General features: G+C 35.1%; 1 protein-coding gene across 1 annotated transcript in view; it reads right to left on the reverse strand.

Annotated features, from left to right (window-relative positions):
* Positions 1-17,239, reverse strand: part of LOC131029527 (uncharacterized) — a 262,593-nt gene that overhangs the window by 117,413 nt on the left and 127,941 nt on the right. Inside the window, exon 5 of the mRNA XM_057960031.2 lies at positions 8,615-8,680. Within this exon, the coding sequence (XP_057816014.1) occupies positions 8,615-8,680 (66 nt within the window). The remainder of the gene's footprint in view (positions 1-8,614; positions 8,681-17,239) is intronic.

Here is a 17,239-nt window from a genome sequence, read left to right on the forward strand (position 1 = left end):
TTTATCCTCCACTCTTAGATGCAACCCTCTGGAGGATCTCTCACAACCTCAATTATGCAAATCATAGGGAGGTATCATTCCCAATTATCAAGTCTACAGAAACCCTTGGCTGCACAAGTCTAAAGACGAGAAGATGTCAAATAACCGATGCCCAATAATGAGGTTGTCTCCTCTATTTATCCTTTTCCCTCAAGAGGTCGGCCTCCTTCTAGAAGATTCCCCTTAAATAATAATAATATTATTTAAGTGACTTTATTATTTAATTGGCACTTTAGATAATTAAAATATCATCATTAATATAAAGATCAACACACGTGACATCATACGTGAGAATTCATTATCTCACTAAAAATCATATAAAATTAAAGTGGGAAGCCACATGCAGCTGCCCAAGCGACCCTCTCATCAACTCCTTGGTCTACGAGGGTCAAGTAATAAGCCAAACCCCTCTGCGGACTAATCCTCATGAAAGTGGGGACATTACAATCCGCCCTCCTTGAAATTGCTTGTCCACAAGCAATCTCAGCTGCAAGAAAAACTCGACTCCACTTGAATCCCAAGGAAAGATACGTGCAATGTCCCTGCTAGCACCAAAGAGCTCCTGTAACACCAGCACTAACACCACCAGCTGAATTTGTTGTATCAATCCAATAGCTGATGTGAACCATGCCAAAGGAAAATGTGCAATGGCAACCCAAGCAAGGCAGCCATCGATCAATGACGAATCTAAGAAGATTAAATCACCTACCAACAAGTAGATAGCTGCCATATTATGAAATAGGTAACAAATCCAAAGATGGATACAACTCTTGAGTGGCTGATCCACTATGAGTGTCATCACAAAAATCATTATCACCCTCAAAAGAGTATTCAACCTCAACAAAATTTTCAGAATTAGACAAACTTTGCCTATCATTTTCTATGGAGTGTTGAAGGTCATGAATGTGTTGAAGATGGAGCTTGGTCTGTTGAATCAACAACTTGGCTTGCTTTGCCTTTTCTAGCCATCCATCAATCAATCTTTGGGACCGCACCATATCAGCTGCTCCAAAGTACCTGAAACTTATCCCAAAATGAGAGGCAACATCAAAATTTCCATGTCCTCTACTTGCATCATGTGTACCAACCATAGTGACACTTATGTCACTTCCTTTTCCATAATTAAAGGTTGCGATATCATGAGAAAGTGAAGACATGCCGCTGTTATCATAGAAAGATTCTATAATAATATCTTCTTCATGTGACAATGTGGTTACCTCATGTTGATGTAAGGAAGTATGACTGCTGTTAACAAAATCAGAAAAGTTGTCATACCATTGTGTAGGGTCTTCGCCCTTTTCAAGCACCTCTTCAATACAAGCTTCATGCCCCATACTTGTAGACTCATCTACACAAATTCTTCCATGTGTAAGGACTACAATCTCATGAGAATTATGGAACATAGCGCTGCTGTCCTCAAACAAATCAGTGATGATATCATGCCATTGTAAAATGTTACCTTCATCATGAGTAATCATAACACTAGTGGTTGCTCCACTAAGAAGAGGATCAACTTTCACATCCACCCAAGTCTGATTAAAAAAATCAGAATGCTCATGATTTGAATTCATCCCACCAAACTCATCTTTAACACCCAATTCTTGAGTGCCATCGAGAGATGATTCCAAGGTATCATCATTCTCATGATAAAGTGAATGAAATGTGTCTGTTGTCATTAGTATACCTGCCATATTCTTCCAGCTTCACAAGGGCATTTCTATTGGAATTTTCACCCTCAACACTTGTACTTTGTTAACCAACAAAATTAGATTAGACTTCACAAGTTCTCCAATGTATAAGAGCAGCAATCTCATAAGAATGAGGAATAGGACTGTCCCAATTCAAATCTTTGGAATCTTCTTTTTCATTGCAATCATCAATTACTATCAAGCCTTGATTTGTCTCATCTCCTTCTCCAGGAGTAGCTTCTACAAGGGACTGATTTTCCAACTGTCCTTGGCTGCCATAGTCTGATTTTTCATCATGTGAAGGTGAAGAAGCAATATGATCATCCATGCCATTGCCACCCATATCGTTAACATGCTCTATGCTAGCCTCCCAAGGTAGACGTCTCAAGTGAAACTTCTTGCAAAGATGGTGTAGACAACTCATTACCCATGGCTATCCACATATCCTCTTGCTTTGCCAATTTTAAAACACAACTTAGTAGAGGCCAGTACAATCTTCAAAGGATAACATAGATTTTCACACTACCAAATGCATATATTGAACTTCAAAACATTCATTCAACTTAACATCTAGTAATCGAACTAAATTTTGTAAATGTTCAAACTAAACATGCACAGAAAATAACAATTAGCTAATTTCTAATGGTATGAACTAAAAGTTATATTAGATATCAACTCAGGGAAACCAATCATTAATAAAATGCATAAGCTAAAATAAAATATGGTAAGAAGTAGAATCGTGCACTCACAAGAAATCATACATAGACCATTCTGCAAATAGTTTATGTATTAATTTTGATAGAATTTCTGCAACAATCTTGAGACTTCTTACAAAAATGAGAGAACAGGCCCCCTTTTATATACTTAAAAAATTTAGATGAATGGCTAGGATTTAATCCAACAAATGGCCCAAATTCATCTACAAATATGTCCCCGCATACCTAGTAAAGAAAGCACCGTACTTCCCAACTAACTTATCAACTACTAGCCATAAAGTTGTCCAAAAAAGTAAACTACACGAAGCTCAAAAATAGAAAAACTACTTTTGGTAGCTGAAGACATAACTAACTTTGGGGACTGCACTTTATCTTTTTGTTAGCCCCAAAAATAGATATTTCTTTCTTTATGGAAAGAAATTTCTTTCACCATCTAAATACTTTTGCCATATATCTCTGTCGGTTGCCCACTCTACCCAAACATAGTTTTGGAACCTTACCAAGACTTCCTTCATTTCCTCTAGGGGAGGCATGGGTGTATCATCCAATCGTAAGCTCGTGTCTCCACTGTTAATGCATGGTAGCTTATGCAAGATAAGATCTTCCTAACCTTCCTTGTTCTGTTATTTATCTACATGCTTCATGTCTGATTTATATTGCATATGATTATCGGATTTTACAAACATTGCTTATCATTATGCTATCGGGCTAACAACCCGATAGCATATTAATGTCAATTGTTAATTGGCATTAATATGCTATCGGGGTATTAGCCCGATAGCATATTAAATGCTGTAAGTTATCGGGTTAAATTCGCCGATACATACTTGCTATCGGGTGCATAAACATTGGCACCAATTCACATCTGTTATCGGGCTTAATTATATCGGGCATATTTGTTATCGGGTTTAATGAATACACCGCTTCATTTGGCATTAACATTGGTTAACAAATGCACCGGTTGGATTATATACATCGTGCACTTTGAATCATCGGTGTTTATATGAACCGATTCATTATATTGATCAGTCATTATATTATGATATTACAATATGCTATCAGGGGTTTTTGAACCGATAATCAGCATTGTGTTAATGGTATAATTGTAAAGGCACTGATCAATGGGTGCATTGATCGATCATGCCTAAAAGGCATGACCGGTCAATACACCAATTGACCGGTTGCCTAAATGATATATATGCCAATTGAATTCATTTGGATAAGACATAGAAAATATTAAATGATATCTCTCCTTCAGACCTGCAGATAAAAATCAGAATTATTAGACATTGACATAATTCCTCATATCCATATATAGCATTCATAGTTCATAACTTGTTCTTTAATTGAAATTGAAATAACTTTACATCCACAATGACTTTCCACTTCACTTAATTGCCGATGCCAATAAGCCTTGTTGTTCTTGTACTCGCATGTCATGGCCCACAATCTACTTGTGCCCTATAGGTCTTGTTTCGTGTATGGTGTCCCATCATTCTTCATCTGACTTATCTAGTGGAGCTTCTGCACTTTAAGTCCATCTTTGGCCTCTTGTCACCAATCAAATTTTCTAGGAGCCAGCAGCAACAATCTCTGAAAAATGACAAGATGTGCTTGCAAGTTTCCCACCTTTCATTAGTGATGTCCAGGACATCATTCTTCAACCTCAAGGACCTGTGCCAATTTTCGATGACGTTGATATCATGTGGATCAATGATTTGCTGACCCATAGGGATATCGGAGAAAGTCCATACTATGGCAACAATGAGAGGAAGTAGCTTATCAACCCCTTTTCTTAGTCCTACGTTATTCTGAATGGACTTCACTATTTCAATTTTTCGGTCCATGTTCTCTTCTAAGAGAATGAATTCCTTAAGCACCTAACCCCCTTTTTTAGTTATTTCTCGGAACCATTCCTGCATTACCTTGTCTGAGGTTGTTATCCTTTCATATTCAGTTGTTGCTTTCTAAGCTAGTACTGCGGGAGGGACATAAGCTTCATCAGCATGCTGCAATGGTTTAAGTAGGTGATATATGTACCCTTGGGCCTACTCTGCCTGAGCCTTGTACATCTCCCTCTCCTCAATTACTTTCTCTAACCATCTCAGCATTGTCTCAACGAAGCCTCTGAACTCCTCGACCTCTTGTTGCTTGGTTGCCTTTCCCATTAGGACTGATGGAATATTATAATCAGCAAGTGTTATGTCTTCAGCGGTTTTGTCCTATGGCGGGACAGCAAGATGCATTGTCCGGTTCTCCTGAGCATCCTTGGTTATTTTTTAGTAGTTTCTCAGTTTCTTCTTTTCTTTAACTTTGGGTTGTCCTACTCGAGAGAATAAATCCTCAAGGCTCATAGGTGACCTCAATGCCACTTTCTTTTGCACTCGAGCTTGCAGCTATACAAGAGGTATAGACGGACTAGAAGTAACCACCACCTCTTTGGCTTGCTCTCTGGAAGCTGCAACTGAGTCCATTTCTTTGCAAGGCACAACAAGACCTAAACTAAGATTGCAATGAGTTTGTCAAGATATTTAGAAAGCAAGAACATCCTTCAAACAAGAAGTGTTAAAGTACCTAGTAATGCAATGATATTGTTTGTGTTTTGCATTGTGTGGGTTAAAAAGGAGATTATTGACCATATCTTCTAGAAGGGTTCAATCTTCTAGGTGATTCTTTACTAGTCAAGGACAGCTATAAGGATATATGGCATGTAATATAGTTGGCAGAGATTTATTTCTTTTAAAGGACAAGATGCGAAGCTACTTTTCAAAAAGATACATTACCACTCAATTTGGGGAAGTTGAGACTAGTTAAGCAAGACATAGATTTATGTGCAAGGTGTAAATTCTTTGCCCATTGGGGTGCAAGGCCAGGAGCTTTATTTCCCTTGCGTATGAAGGAGGGTTTTTCCTTGTAATCCTAATGCTCAACTAATGTAAATTGTTTGTCTTGCAGGGTAACATAAGATGGATTTCTTTAATCTGAAAAAAAAAGATGAAGTGAGCTCAAATCATCTTATAGATTTCCTCGAAAATACTTGTTAGCAAAAAGAAATGATTACATGACCAAAAAACTCTAGAATAAATAAAAGAGTAAAACTTCAAAAGCATAAAAAATTGTCAAAAACAGCCAAACCCCTATGAAATGAATATTAACGATATCAAGAAGTTCCATAGATTGAAAGAAGAAGTGTACCTTCTTGAAAAGATCATAAAGAAGAAATCCCTATTTATCTATGGCAACATCAACAAAAAAATTAAAGGTATGTCAAGAAGGCCAAGATAATATTTGACTCAAGAAGCATCTATAAACTCACTGAGAAATCTACATTTCAAAAACAAAATAAGCTTACATCACACATCCAATTTCCTGGCTTGTTGACAAAGGAATTGTTGCTTATGAAAGGAAGTATAGTAGGAATGAATTCACAATGCAAAAAACACTCTTCATGAACCATTATAGCTTGTGATTGAAATCATAAATATTTAGAATGGCTATAGAAGAACTTATCAATTAGTAATGGAAAAGACAAAATGGATAACTCGTAGAACTGAACACCAATTGTAATTAGACAATTTTGCATAAATTAAACACAATCAAATCAAAAACATTATAAAGAATATTAATAAACATTTTGATAAAATTCAAATTCAACAAAAATAACACCATTACAAAAGGATTTGTTGAATAACAAAAGCAAGGTTGAATCTAGATATAATGACAAGAAGGATATAGAAGAAACTATGAACATACATAGTATCAGCATTGAAGATCAAACAATGTGATTACCACTCAGACTGAATAAAACAAATCTTTTTCCCGATAATAACCTACTCTGTTCATGCTTTGAAGACAAACCATCTAGAGAGAGAGAGAGAGAGAGATTTGTTCAGAACCTAGATAGCGATGAGTTATAAAATCCATATTCTATTGAATCCTCCTATGTAATGTCCCCTACTAGGTCTAGCTTTGTTTTCCCCATAATTAATCCATCTCAACATACTTATGACTTAAACTAAATTGATTAGGAGACAAACTATCTTAAATATCGCATTTTCCAACTTCTTAGATACCGATAGTCATAACAGAGAAACATAGTCTTCTTTCTAATATTGAATTAATAATTCAATTTGGTTTATAATCTTATATTTACTTGTTCATTCAAAGAAAAATCACAGTAGAACATACAGAAATTACTTTTTTCAGATTATACATATGCAGCGGAAACAAGATTTATTCAATTGCAACTTATATGGTTTATAACATTTTTTTTCCTTTAATAACCATAGTTGGTAGCATAGGGAATGATCCGGTTAGCCCATCCATCCCACTCTAGATCCAAAGGCAGTCATTATCCCCCTTTGGCTTACTATTAGTGGTGTGGGTCTTATCCCCGCAATTCATTCCTTGTCTCACCCTAAAATTATTAAACCAAAGAAGTTTCAGATTGTAGAGGGGCTTATTAATTGCCAATCCCAGGCCCAGTAGCAGTCATATGCCCTACTGGCCTACTAATCTTACATGGATCAGTAGGTGGACAACTGAGATAGTTATCCTCCTCTCCCAACCACTCTGCCTTCTCGGGATTTTAAGTAAATTAGTGAGTAGATTCATTTTTATTGTTATTGACATAAGATTGTACAGTATGTTTTAGTATCAGATCTGTAAAATAATCTGTCAGTATTTCAGCAGTTCGCTTTATCCAATTTATGTATAATCTTATGGTTATTATATCAGGTGAACAGAAAAGGAAATCATTAAGGAGCTCGCTTATGCCATTTGTGGTTTAACTTTAATAATAATCTACTTATGTATATCAAAATATATCGGACGTACTGTGAAAGTCTAGTGTCAATTCCTTAGCATAACATTATTCATATTTATTACTATTATAAACTGCTTATGCGTATCAGATTGTGATCGCTTGGGATCGTAAATACATATATGACATTAAGTTTAATTACTAGAAATGCACAACTCTATCAATTCACATACATAGTTGCAGTTTAATATGTTATACAGGTTGAATGATGAATAATTACGGTTTAATACAAGCACACGCGAAATTTGGCATTATAACCATAAATCTAAACACTGTCGTGCATTATAACTTGTTTGTATTGTTTAACCAGTCGAGCATATTTTCTGAGCATGCGGCATACGGTAAGTTACTGAAAACTATATAGTAGATTTGTTACAGTTATAATTAGCTGTGTGAAATGGTTTAACGTTCGTGACATACTAAAGTGATTTCTATCATACTTTAGATACACGTATTACTCTTTGCAATATCTTAGCAACAATTATTACCATTCCTTTAGGAGATGAAGACATACCTGAAACGTCTTCTTTCTGAATTTCTTTGGTTGTTTTATACCCCTATCGTGTTAGTCAGGGTGTAGATGTGGACTGAGGCAGCAACAGTGGTGTCAGAGTCCTTCCTTTCTCCGGTAATCCCTTATCCTTAATACTTTGTTTTCTTCTCCACCAACGTAATGCCCTTTGGCAAGAGACACACCCTTTCACCATTAGCACCTTTTGAAAGAGTGCAACTCTTCATTATTTCTGCCCTTTGGAAGGGACATAATCTTTTATAATCAGATCTGCACTTCTTATTTAAATCAGATCTGCACTTCTCATTTTTCAAATTCTCCCCCCATCAAATGAGTTTCTCTTCTCCCTTTTATATCTCATGTTTGAGGAAGTCACAACTTATCATTTCATGGCTTTTGACCTTTCATTAACTTTAATCAAATTTTAAGTATATTTAATTATATTCTTTTATATTTTAATATTAATTTTAATATTTATTCTTTTGTATTTTAATTTTATTATTATTTATTATTAAATTATATTTCAAAGTGGGACATTACATCCTACTCATAAGATCAGTAAATATCATACTCCTTTGTGATTATAACAGTTAAAATGATAAAGGTATAGAGTTCACAGCTGCATCTTGTGTATATATCTTACAACGCAATTCAAATCTAACATATGTCAACAAAATAAACAATCAGTTTTCCCATAAAATCACAAGCCACCACAGAATTGAGAGTTGAAGTTTCTTATTATTGAATTGAGAAATAACTGACCATCAAATGTACATTTCGTTAAGTCATTAGTAATCTTGTTCATATTTATTTTTTTATGCATGCAAGCATTTCTCACCATGAAGCCACTTCAATGCCTTTGAGCAACGTGTAGTCAAAATAGTGAATGTGAAAAGCACTCCTCCTACAGCATAAAAGTTTTGCATTAGCATTAAGTATCACACCCAGTATCAATGAAAAAGACAATACATAGAACGGCAAAAGATAGCAAAATAACATGACTAGATTGCAAATTTTATAACCCTTAGTTCTATGTCTTCTTGAAATCATAAGTCCTCATCATACACAATGTTTTTCTTCTCTAAAAGCCATTGCCTCTTATGTTATAAATATTAAGAGGTATTGTAAAAAATACAAGTGGAAAAATAACAAACTTTTTAAATTAGTATATCAGTAATTTAGGGACAGACTAATGGGATTCTAACTGAAGACATTACGACTTCATATTTTACACTTAAAAATTATCATAAACTCCAAAACATTAAAATATATTTTCTAGAGATGGTCGTTGGCATTTTGATGCATGCTGCTTCCGCTAAACATGATTTACACAGTCCAAAAGAATAAACCAAATACATAATTGTTCCAATTTTCAACTATGGGAACCAAGATGATACGATTAATTGTCAAATCATAGTAATTATGAACTATCCCAGGGAATGATTTTTGTTCCAAACTTGCAATATTTCTGATTTTTAACTTGCAGTCATTCCGTCAAACACTTTGCATACAACTTATCACGAAATACTTCTGAATGCAATAACTGAGAACAGCATCTACTGTAGAATTAAATCATGAATCCCTCACAAAATCATCACAACATTCAATGATAACATAGGGACATTTTGTCAAACAGTTGACTGGTTATGTTGAATCAATCAATATTTTAAGTTTTAAAGTTGGAACAACTGCTGCGCACTTCTTGAACATGTACACTTCAAAGCAAGCACTTGGAATGTAAGAAATAAAATACAAACATTAAAGCAAACAGTTGGCAACTTTAACTTGGCATTCACAAACAAGGACTGCTGCTGATATATTTGAAATTACATTCACCGGTAAGTCTGAAATAAAACTAAAACAACCTTTGACCTCAAGGATTACAGCTGCAATATTTGTAGATAATGTTGAAATGAAGTTTTTGGCTAATGTTAACTGCTGTGATGAAATAACTTTCTTGATAATGTTGAAATGAAGTTTTTAGCCAATGTGAACTGCTGTGATGAAATTCCTTTCTTCAGAAATTTGTTACAGCATACATGTCTATGAAGTTCGCTACTGGAAACACCCCAAGCTGCTACATCCTATTTAGTAGATGATTACAAATGCTTAAGAGGAAAACAGCTAGGCGGTACGAAGTCTATGGAACTGTTATGAAATATCCACACAATAGAAGAATTTTGGGTGGCTTTGTGAATACTGTGACTGTTATTCCTCCTTATCCTTTTCGACTAAAGAGCACACAAATATATTGAGAGCGGGTGGCGAATCAGTATGATGCAACTTTTTACCAATTTAACACTTTAGCAATCACAATAACATCATTTACACAACATCAATAATTATGCACATGAGAAGAACACAATGACACGATTTTCGCGAGGAAACCCTTATGGGAGAAAACCGCGGCACAATATTGGTCATATATATAAAATCTTCTCACAACTTTGTAGACTTCAACCCATAGGAGACACCAATCCACTTAGTTTGTAGGCACCAACCCCCATAGCTAAGCACCAACTTAAAGAGAGGCATCAATCTCTCATTTGGGAAGCACCAACTTGCAAATTACAACTAGGTTCCATCTTTATTGTTGCTTCTTCAACGGGTGATGGACAATTCATTCTTTTCAACTCGTATACTTCATTTCACAAATCTCCTTAAATGCCTTCTTCACAAATTTTGATTCTTATTTTTTGATTCTCTAATTGAAGTGTTTATCATTTTTGTGACATTGTTAGCAAGACCTGCAAAGCTCTAATCAAGCGAATTCACCAATTGTCTTATGATTTCAAAAATCCTTTGTCTTACATTGCATAAATATCTTTCTAGGTTTGTTTTTACATCCTTGCATCCTTGTGACTTAAGGTGTTTTAATTTTTGGGGGTAGATGTCAGCTCCAAGAGGTATCTCTAGGAAAGCTCAAATGAAGTACGACTACAAGGGAGTGCTGCCCTAGTCCAAGATTAATTCGAAATGGAAGAAGGCTGGAGATACCAGCCTTGGGCACGGGGACATTGGAGACTTCAAGAGGGAATGTATGGACTTGATGGACGCTTACCATCAACAATTGCAAGGAAGATGATGTGCAACAGAATTGTTCAAGCGGCTGGTTTTCCTCCGCCAATACAATGCAATGAGCTGATGGTGGAATGCACAAGACATTACGATCCACAAGAAAGACAAATATTGGCTTCAGATGGAAGAGTGCTAGCATATCTAGGAGAAGTTGCAATCAAGGAAGCATTTGCAATTCCTGATCATAATTCCACAATTTACAAGACAAAGGGGGATGCAATGAAAATTTATGAGGCAAAGACTGAGGCTTGTGCAAAGATAATCAATAGTCAATGGTCGGAACAGCCTATAGGGCATTACTCAAGGATGTCGAAGAATCTCTTACGCATTGATTTCAAAGAAGATTATGCAGACCTCATCCTTCTACTAAACCAAATCATGGGAACGCCTAAGTTTCTAATTTTGAGCCACGGATGTTTTATTTCATTGAGGAGATCACAACTGGAGTGAAGATGATAAATTGGGCTAAGATCATTAGTGATAATGTCAAAGCGATTGAAAAACTTGGAACGCACTCAATCTATCTATATGAGTTTGTATGTTGTTTATTCATTGGCAAGAAGTTACAAGTATTCAAGATTGATATGTAAAGGAATAATGGGGAATAAGAAAGATCAAATTAAGGTTTATGATTGATATCCACAGCTGCATCTACACGAGAAATCTCAATACAAGAGAGCAAACGATGCCTTTTCAATGTATATTGTCAGGACTCTTCAAGGAGGTACTCATCAAAGACTAACGCAAGAAGCTAAGGACTTGATGAAGAAATTCAGCTCATGGTATATTCAGTTTCCCAAGTTCACATATATTCGAGTCCAAGGATTTGTGAGAAGTCCTTACAAGCTTCCAAGGTATCCAACTGATAAATTGATATTGCTTTAGGTCACAAGGCAGTTGTCTACATACGACAAGATTCAAAGAAGCGATCATAAAGCTGGAGTAACCTCTCCTCTTGTTGTTGGAAAGATGATCGAGTCATGTCCTTCCGCACAAGCAACTGAGAAATCTGATGAGGAAATTCAATTTTATCCTCTCTCTCTTTACAGGTCAAGGTTCAATTTTAATCCTTATCATTGCATCAAAACAATAAATGGAAGAAAGTACAAGCATAGAGTTGATCTTGAGGATAAGTTCAAGGTTAGGAAAAGGATGTGGCCAAGATTTTAAGTGAGTTTCATTAGAACATGTGAGCTTTTTCCTGTGCCCGATCAACTTGAAGATGATGGAAATTATGCTCAAGCCCATTATGAAAAGGAAAAAAATAAGTCGCTTGCTCCAGTTAATTGGTCTGATCCTGAACTATCAAATTTATCTACATTGATGAGGCTAGTGATGATGTATACAAAGTGGTGGGTTGATCAACAAGTCAACAAGTACAAAGAAAAGAATACTTCCTTCACTTATGAATTGATGGGTGATTTGGAGTCACATTCATCTGATGATGAGGAAATGACTAAAAAAGCGGAGAGGGATTATAGTAGGCAAGAAGGTAAAAGTTCAACGAAAAGGAAAGATGTAGCAGAAAGTTCTCAAAAGAAAGGATGGATGGAAATGAAGAAACAAAGGACTAGTGTGACTTATTCTACTAGTACCTCATTAGTAAGAGAAGTTGTTTCGTTAGGAGATAAGAATGGGACATCAGTGGCTGAAAATGAATCACAACAGGAACTTGAGATTGATCTCCAATTCGTGAGGATCCAAATGTGAATGCATCTGTGGAATCAGTTCAACAAGGAAATCAAGAACAAGAGTTTTCACAAGACATTGACCTTCATATTGTCGATTGTCTCATTGAGCCAAGAACAATTGCGGTTGAGGATTTGGGAAACCCAGAAATTCCCATTCCAAGTACAGATTTTAATGAAGGAATGATTTTAGCACTAAACGGACTTTGTAATGTCCCTTAATGGGACCTTCTAAGATTGTGTCCTAGAATCACAAATATATAGTGATTACAATAGAGGGACACTATAGTTATAGGAAATCATTTATTAAACTATCATTATGACATTATTATATTATATTTCATTAACAACATTATATTATGTTATCTGTATTATGTAATAACATTATTGTATTATATAATTTATATTATATTATTGTATAGTATTATGTTATGCAACTTCCTTGTCATATTAATAGTATTGAATTGTGTCATACCATATTAGTATTACTTTATGTTAACAGCATCATACTATATTATGTTAATAGTATCATATTCTCAGATTCATACCCCAATGTGATTCCCAGACAATATAATAATAGAGGCCTTGTCTTTTCTTATTTCCTTATCCATTATTTCTCCTCTTAAATCTATCGTAAACCAAATCACTGACTTCTCACAGTTCCGTCATAAATTCTTTATATAAATCTGAAAACAAGTTCTTTAATTAGTCTACACTTCATTCTTTATTTACTGATTTCTGGTGCATTAGTATTACCGATTACGTATCTTCCCCCCATCTTGGAAATGATTTCAAACCACACTAAATACCTTTGGGTATCGAAGGGTTGCATCTTATTGGGAGTAGATGTATCCTTTGTCAATGATTTATTAATAATTCTTAATATTGCATCCTTTGGAGAATATTTTCCTTAATCAAATTATATCTCTTAATTGTACCTCTTAATTATATATCGGTTGGATATCAATTCCTTGTTTGTCTCTTTGACTAAGTCAATCTGATTATTTTGGATTACAATGCTGACTTGACAATATTCCAATGCTGTTTATCGTTCTTTATGATATCGCTGCATCTTTAACGAAGTCTTCTATTTAAGCGATTCTTTTCTTATCGACTTCATGCTGCATATTATTTGCAAAATATATAGTGCTTTCTTTATTCTCCTACTTGTATGTTACATTCATATGTCATGCTTTTAATTGATCTTTTTAGGATAAGCTCTTTTTATATTAATATTGCTATCTTATGATACCACTCTCTCTAATATCACTGTCTCTTGTTGAGGGGACAATATCTGACACAAGCAGTCAACTTAGTATTTGCTTACTTTATTTATTGATCAGGATAAGTGTTATTAATATGTAATATTTATTTATACTATTTTCAAATATAATATAATTTATAAAATATTTCAAGAATATTAATTAAATAATAATATTTAATAAATAAATAAATATTTAATGATTCCAAATAATCATTTGTTGATAATAATTATATTAATTAATAATAATTACTTCATTTAGGTTATACATAATGATCAAGGAAGGGACATGACAAACTTCAAGAATTTGAACAACTAGATGAAGGCATAGACCAGCCTACCATACCTGAATGGTTGAAGGATAGAATGAGGAAGAAGGCAGTGGTAGAAGTACAACTAGTGGATGATGTAGATGAATTTCTAGCAAGGATAAGCAAACCTGTAGAGAAGAAATAAGGTAAGAAATTCTCTAAGATTATAAGAGATGCCTCAAGATCTCGCACATTGCATGTTGCAATTCCTAAAGTGGATAAGGAAAAAGAAGATATCCTCCCCGAAGAATATGAGGTGAGAACAATTGATTAAGGACCTACAACGGAAGAGAAAAAATTTAAAAATTTGGATGACTCTATCAATGTCATTAAGGAAAGATTGAAGAAAGAGCAAGAAAAGAAAAATTAGTTAAGAGAGGAGAATCAGCAATTGAAAGAATACCTGAAACACTTGATGAAACCCATTCAATAAGGGGATGGAATATTTGTTCCACCACCATCTATTCCAAACGAATCAGTTGAAAGTTTTGAAGAAATGAGAATAACAAAGAAGGAAATAAACGAATGGATCGATGACATTTCCAACAATGCCAACAAGTTTGTGGAAGAATTGGTACAAGTTCATTGAAAAATTGCTACATTCATGTATAGAATTAAGAATGTGGTAGAATTGTGGGAGGACTCCCTCGTTGTGCAAGAGAAGACAATTCCATGCATTTGTGTGTTGAAAGAGATTTCCAAACAAACTTTGATCGATGCAACTATGATAGAAGAGAAAGACATATATGACTTTGGTCGTTGGTATTGCGTATTGATGGCAAAGAAGGAGATACTTCATAAAGTAGCTGATGATTGTGTGGGACTGGAAGGAGTGATCAAGGCAATTCAAAATAAAATATTTGTTGTAGTTGCATAGGCACTCGGATAAGAGATAATCGATAAGGATGATATGAATGTGGAAATTTTGAAAGACAGTGCAGAATAACCTCCTCAAGGTTACTGGTCCTATTATGAAAGATGAGTTGAACAAAGCTCACTCATTCATGTTCTTTGTGGATAGCTTTCAAAAACAATAATTGGAATGGTAGAGGACATTTTCGACATGTGCTAATGACTTGGACATCATAGAGTACAAGTTGGATACTATGCCAAGTGTACCAATGGTGGAAATTGATCTTGTTGTGTTCATTGAATTTGCAAGCAAAGAAAGAGATAAGGGACACATACTTCTAGAAGAAAGTTCGTTAAAACATTAGTTGGCTTGGACTTTTGCCATTCATCCTCTTTCCTCACATTTAGTGCCAAGGACAGTGTTCATTTTCTATTGGTTGTAACTAACCCTAATTGGGGTTTAGTTGTTTTAATCTTGTCTATTGATTCGAGATCAGTCTGGGCCCTTCATTTGTAATAAGAGCTCTATATAAGATAGCTCATTTCATCTATGTCTTACGAGACTTACATGAAATTGTTACGGAAATACTGCCAAAGTTAATAAAAACTCATTGAAGCTTGGTGGGCCTATGTGTGATTTTGGATGTGTTGATGTGTTTTTTATGCGCATGCGAACACAGAACAAAATACCTAAAGGGTACCTTATCCTCTCTTGAATAAAGTCTCTGAATGCTTAAGATGTCGCGAAAAGGATCAATCGGGATGACTTCAAGGTTCTTTGTATATAGGATCTCTACGTGTGGATAAGCTCTCTATGTGGTATGATGTGATTTTGCAGGAATCACAAGGGGACTTACACTTGACGACCTAAACATCTGTTTTGCTAGAATAACAGGATTTCACTAGCTTAGATTTTGAAAAAAGAAAAAAGGACGAGGGCAAGGAAAGGATCTAACTCTGATACTAAGAAATGTAGGAGAAATGATTGATCTTTGATGAAACTCTAACTAAGTCTTGTTTTGACATCGCAGGACCATCTCCACAAGGTTAGTGCGATCATCGAAGGAAAGCTTTATGATGTTCAGATCATCGCTACAGGCATAGACACCATCAAGCTGATGCATATCAGTGAAGAAGCGACAGTTGAAGTTAAGCTTAAGCTGAATGATTCCAGTTGACTACACAAGGCAAGTTTGCAATCAACAAACTGCTAGTAGTATGGAAATACCAATTTCACGATCAATCAAACACATTTCTTCCACTCATCTAATAACATGAAATCAAGATTGAGAAGTATAAAGACCATGGCAATTGTTGAATCGACCCATAGATTTCTCCATTTCTTCAATGAAGTTTTATAAGCCTTTTACAACAACATCTTGGCAACAATTTTTGCCTTCTCTTTCTATTCTACTCTAATTGCAATACTATTAACTAACTCATTCACTATTTCTAACTTTTCACCTTCTAACTACTGACCAACTATTGTTGACTCCTATTCACTAACTATTAGCCTTTACAAATGAAGAGCCAGGGCTTATATAGTGCCCACAATACCATTCAATGGCTTGGATCAATTTGAGATCAATGGCCAAGATTTTACAATGAAACCCTAATTAGGGTTTGTTACAACAAACTTAATTCTGACCAATGAAATAATTGCATTATTTGGACACATGTCTTCTCTGGAATATTCGACCAATAGATAGCCAGGGTAGGTACATCGAAGTTTGTGCCACCTTTAATGAGTCAAGTACATTGAATCTGGACATGCTGAGGTGGACCAACCCGACTGGACGAATGATGACTAGGATGCCACCTTGTCTAATACTTGGTTGATTCTCAATTTGGTGATGCTTTCCTTCAAATGTTGGACTGGAAGATAAATGGAGAAGGTCGTCCTTAATGAAACTGGACTAGAGGAGATCGTCCTTGTCCTGACTTGATCTTCTTTGATGAGGGTCCCCCAAGTAGTTGATCTTCTGACTCCAAGGGTCGCCATTTGATGCCTACACAAAAGATTAAAGTTAGTCCTTGAGCATCATACCTTAAAGCATAGAAATTAAGACTTTTCAAGGGAAAGATTCAAGATATTAATTTGAAAATGTCATCATAAATCCAGAATTCTTCATTTTTCAATTAATTATGAATGAAATCAAATTCTCAAGACTTAGACCCTTTTGTTTTTTTAAATTGCTATGAAAATCAAAACAAGCCTTGAATAAGAACTTCAAAATGATTCTCCATACCTTCCCTTCAATGCTTAACTATAA

This window comes from Cryptomeria japonica, chromosome 5 (assembly GCF_030272615.1).
Source record: "Cryptomeria japonica chromosome 5, Sugi_1.0, whole genome shotgun sequence".
Taxonomy (NCBI): domain Eukaryota; kingdom Viridiplantae; phylum Streptophyta; class Pinopsida; order Cupressales; family Cupressaceae; genus Cryptomeria; species Cryptomeria japonica.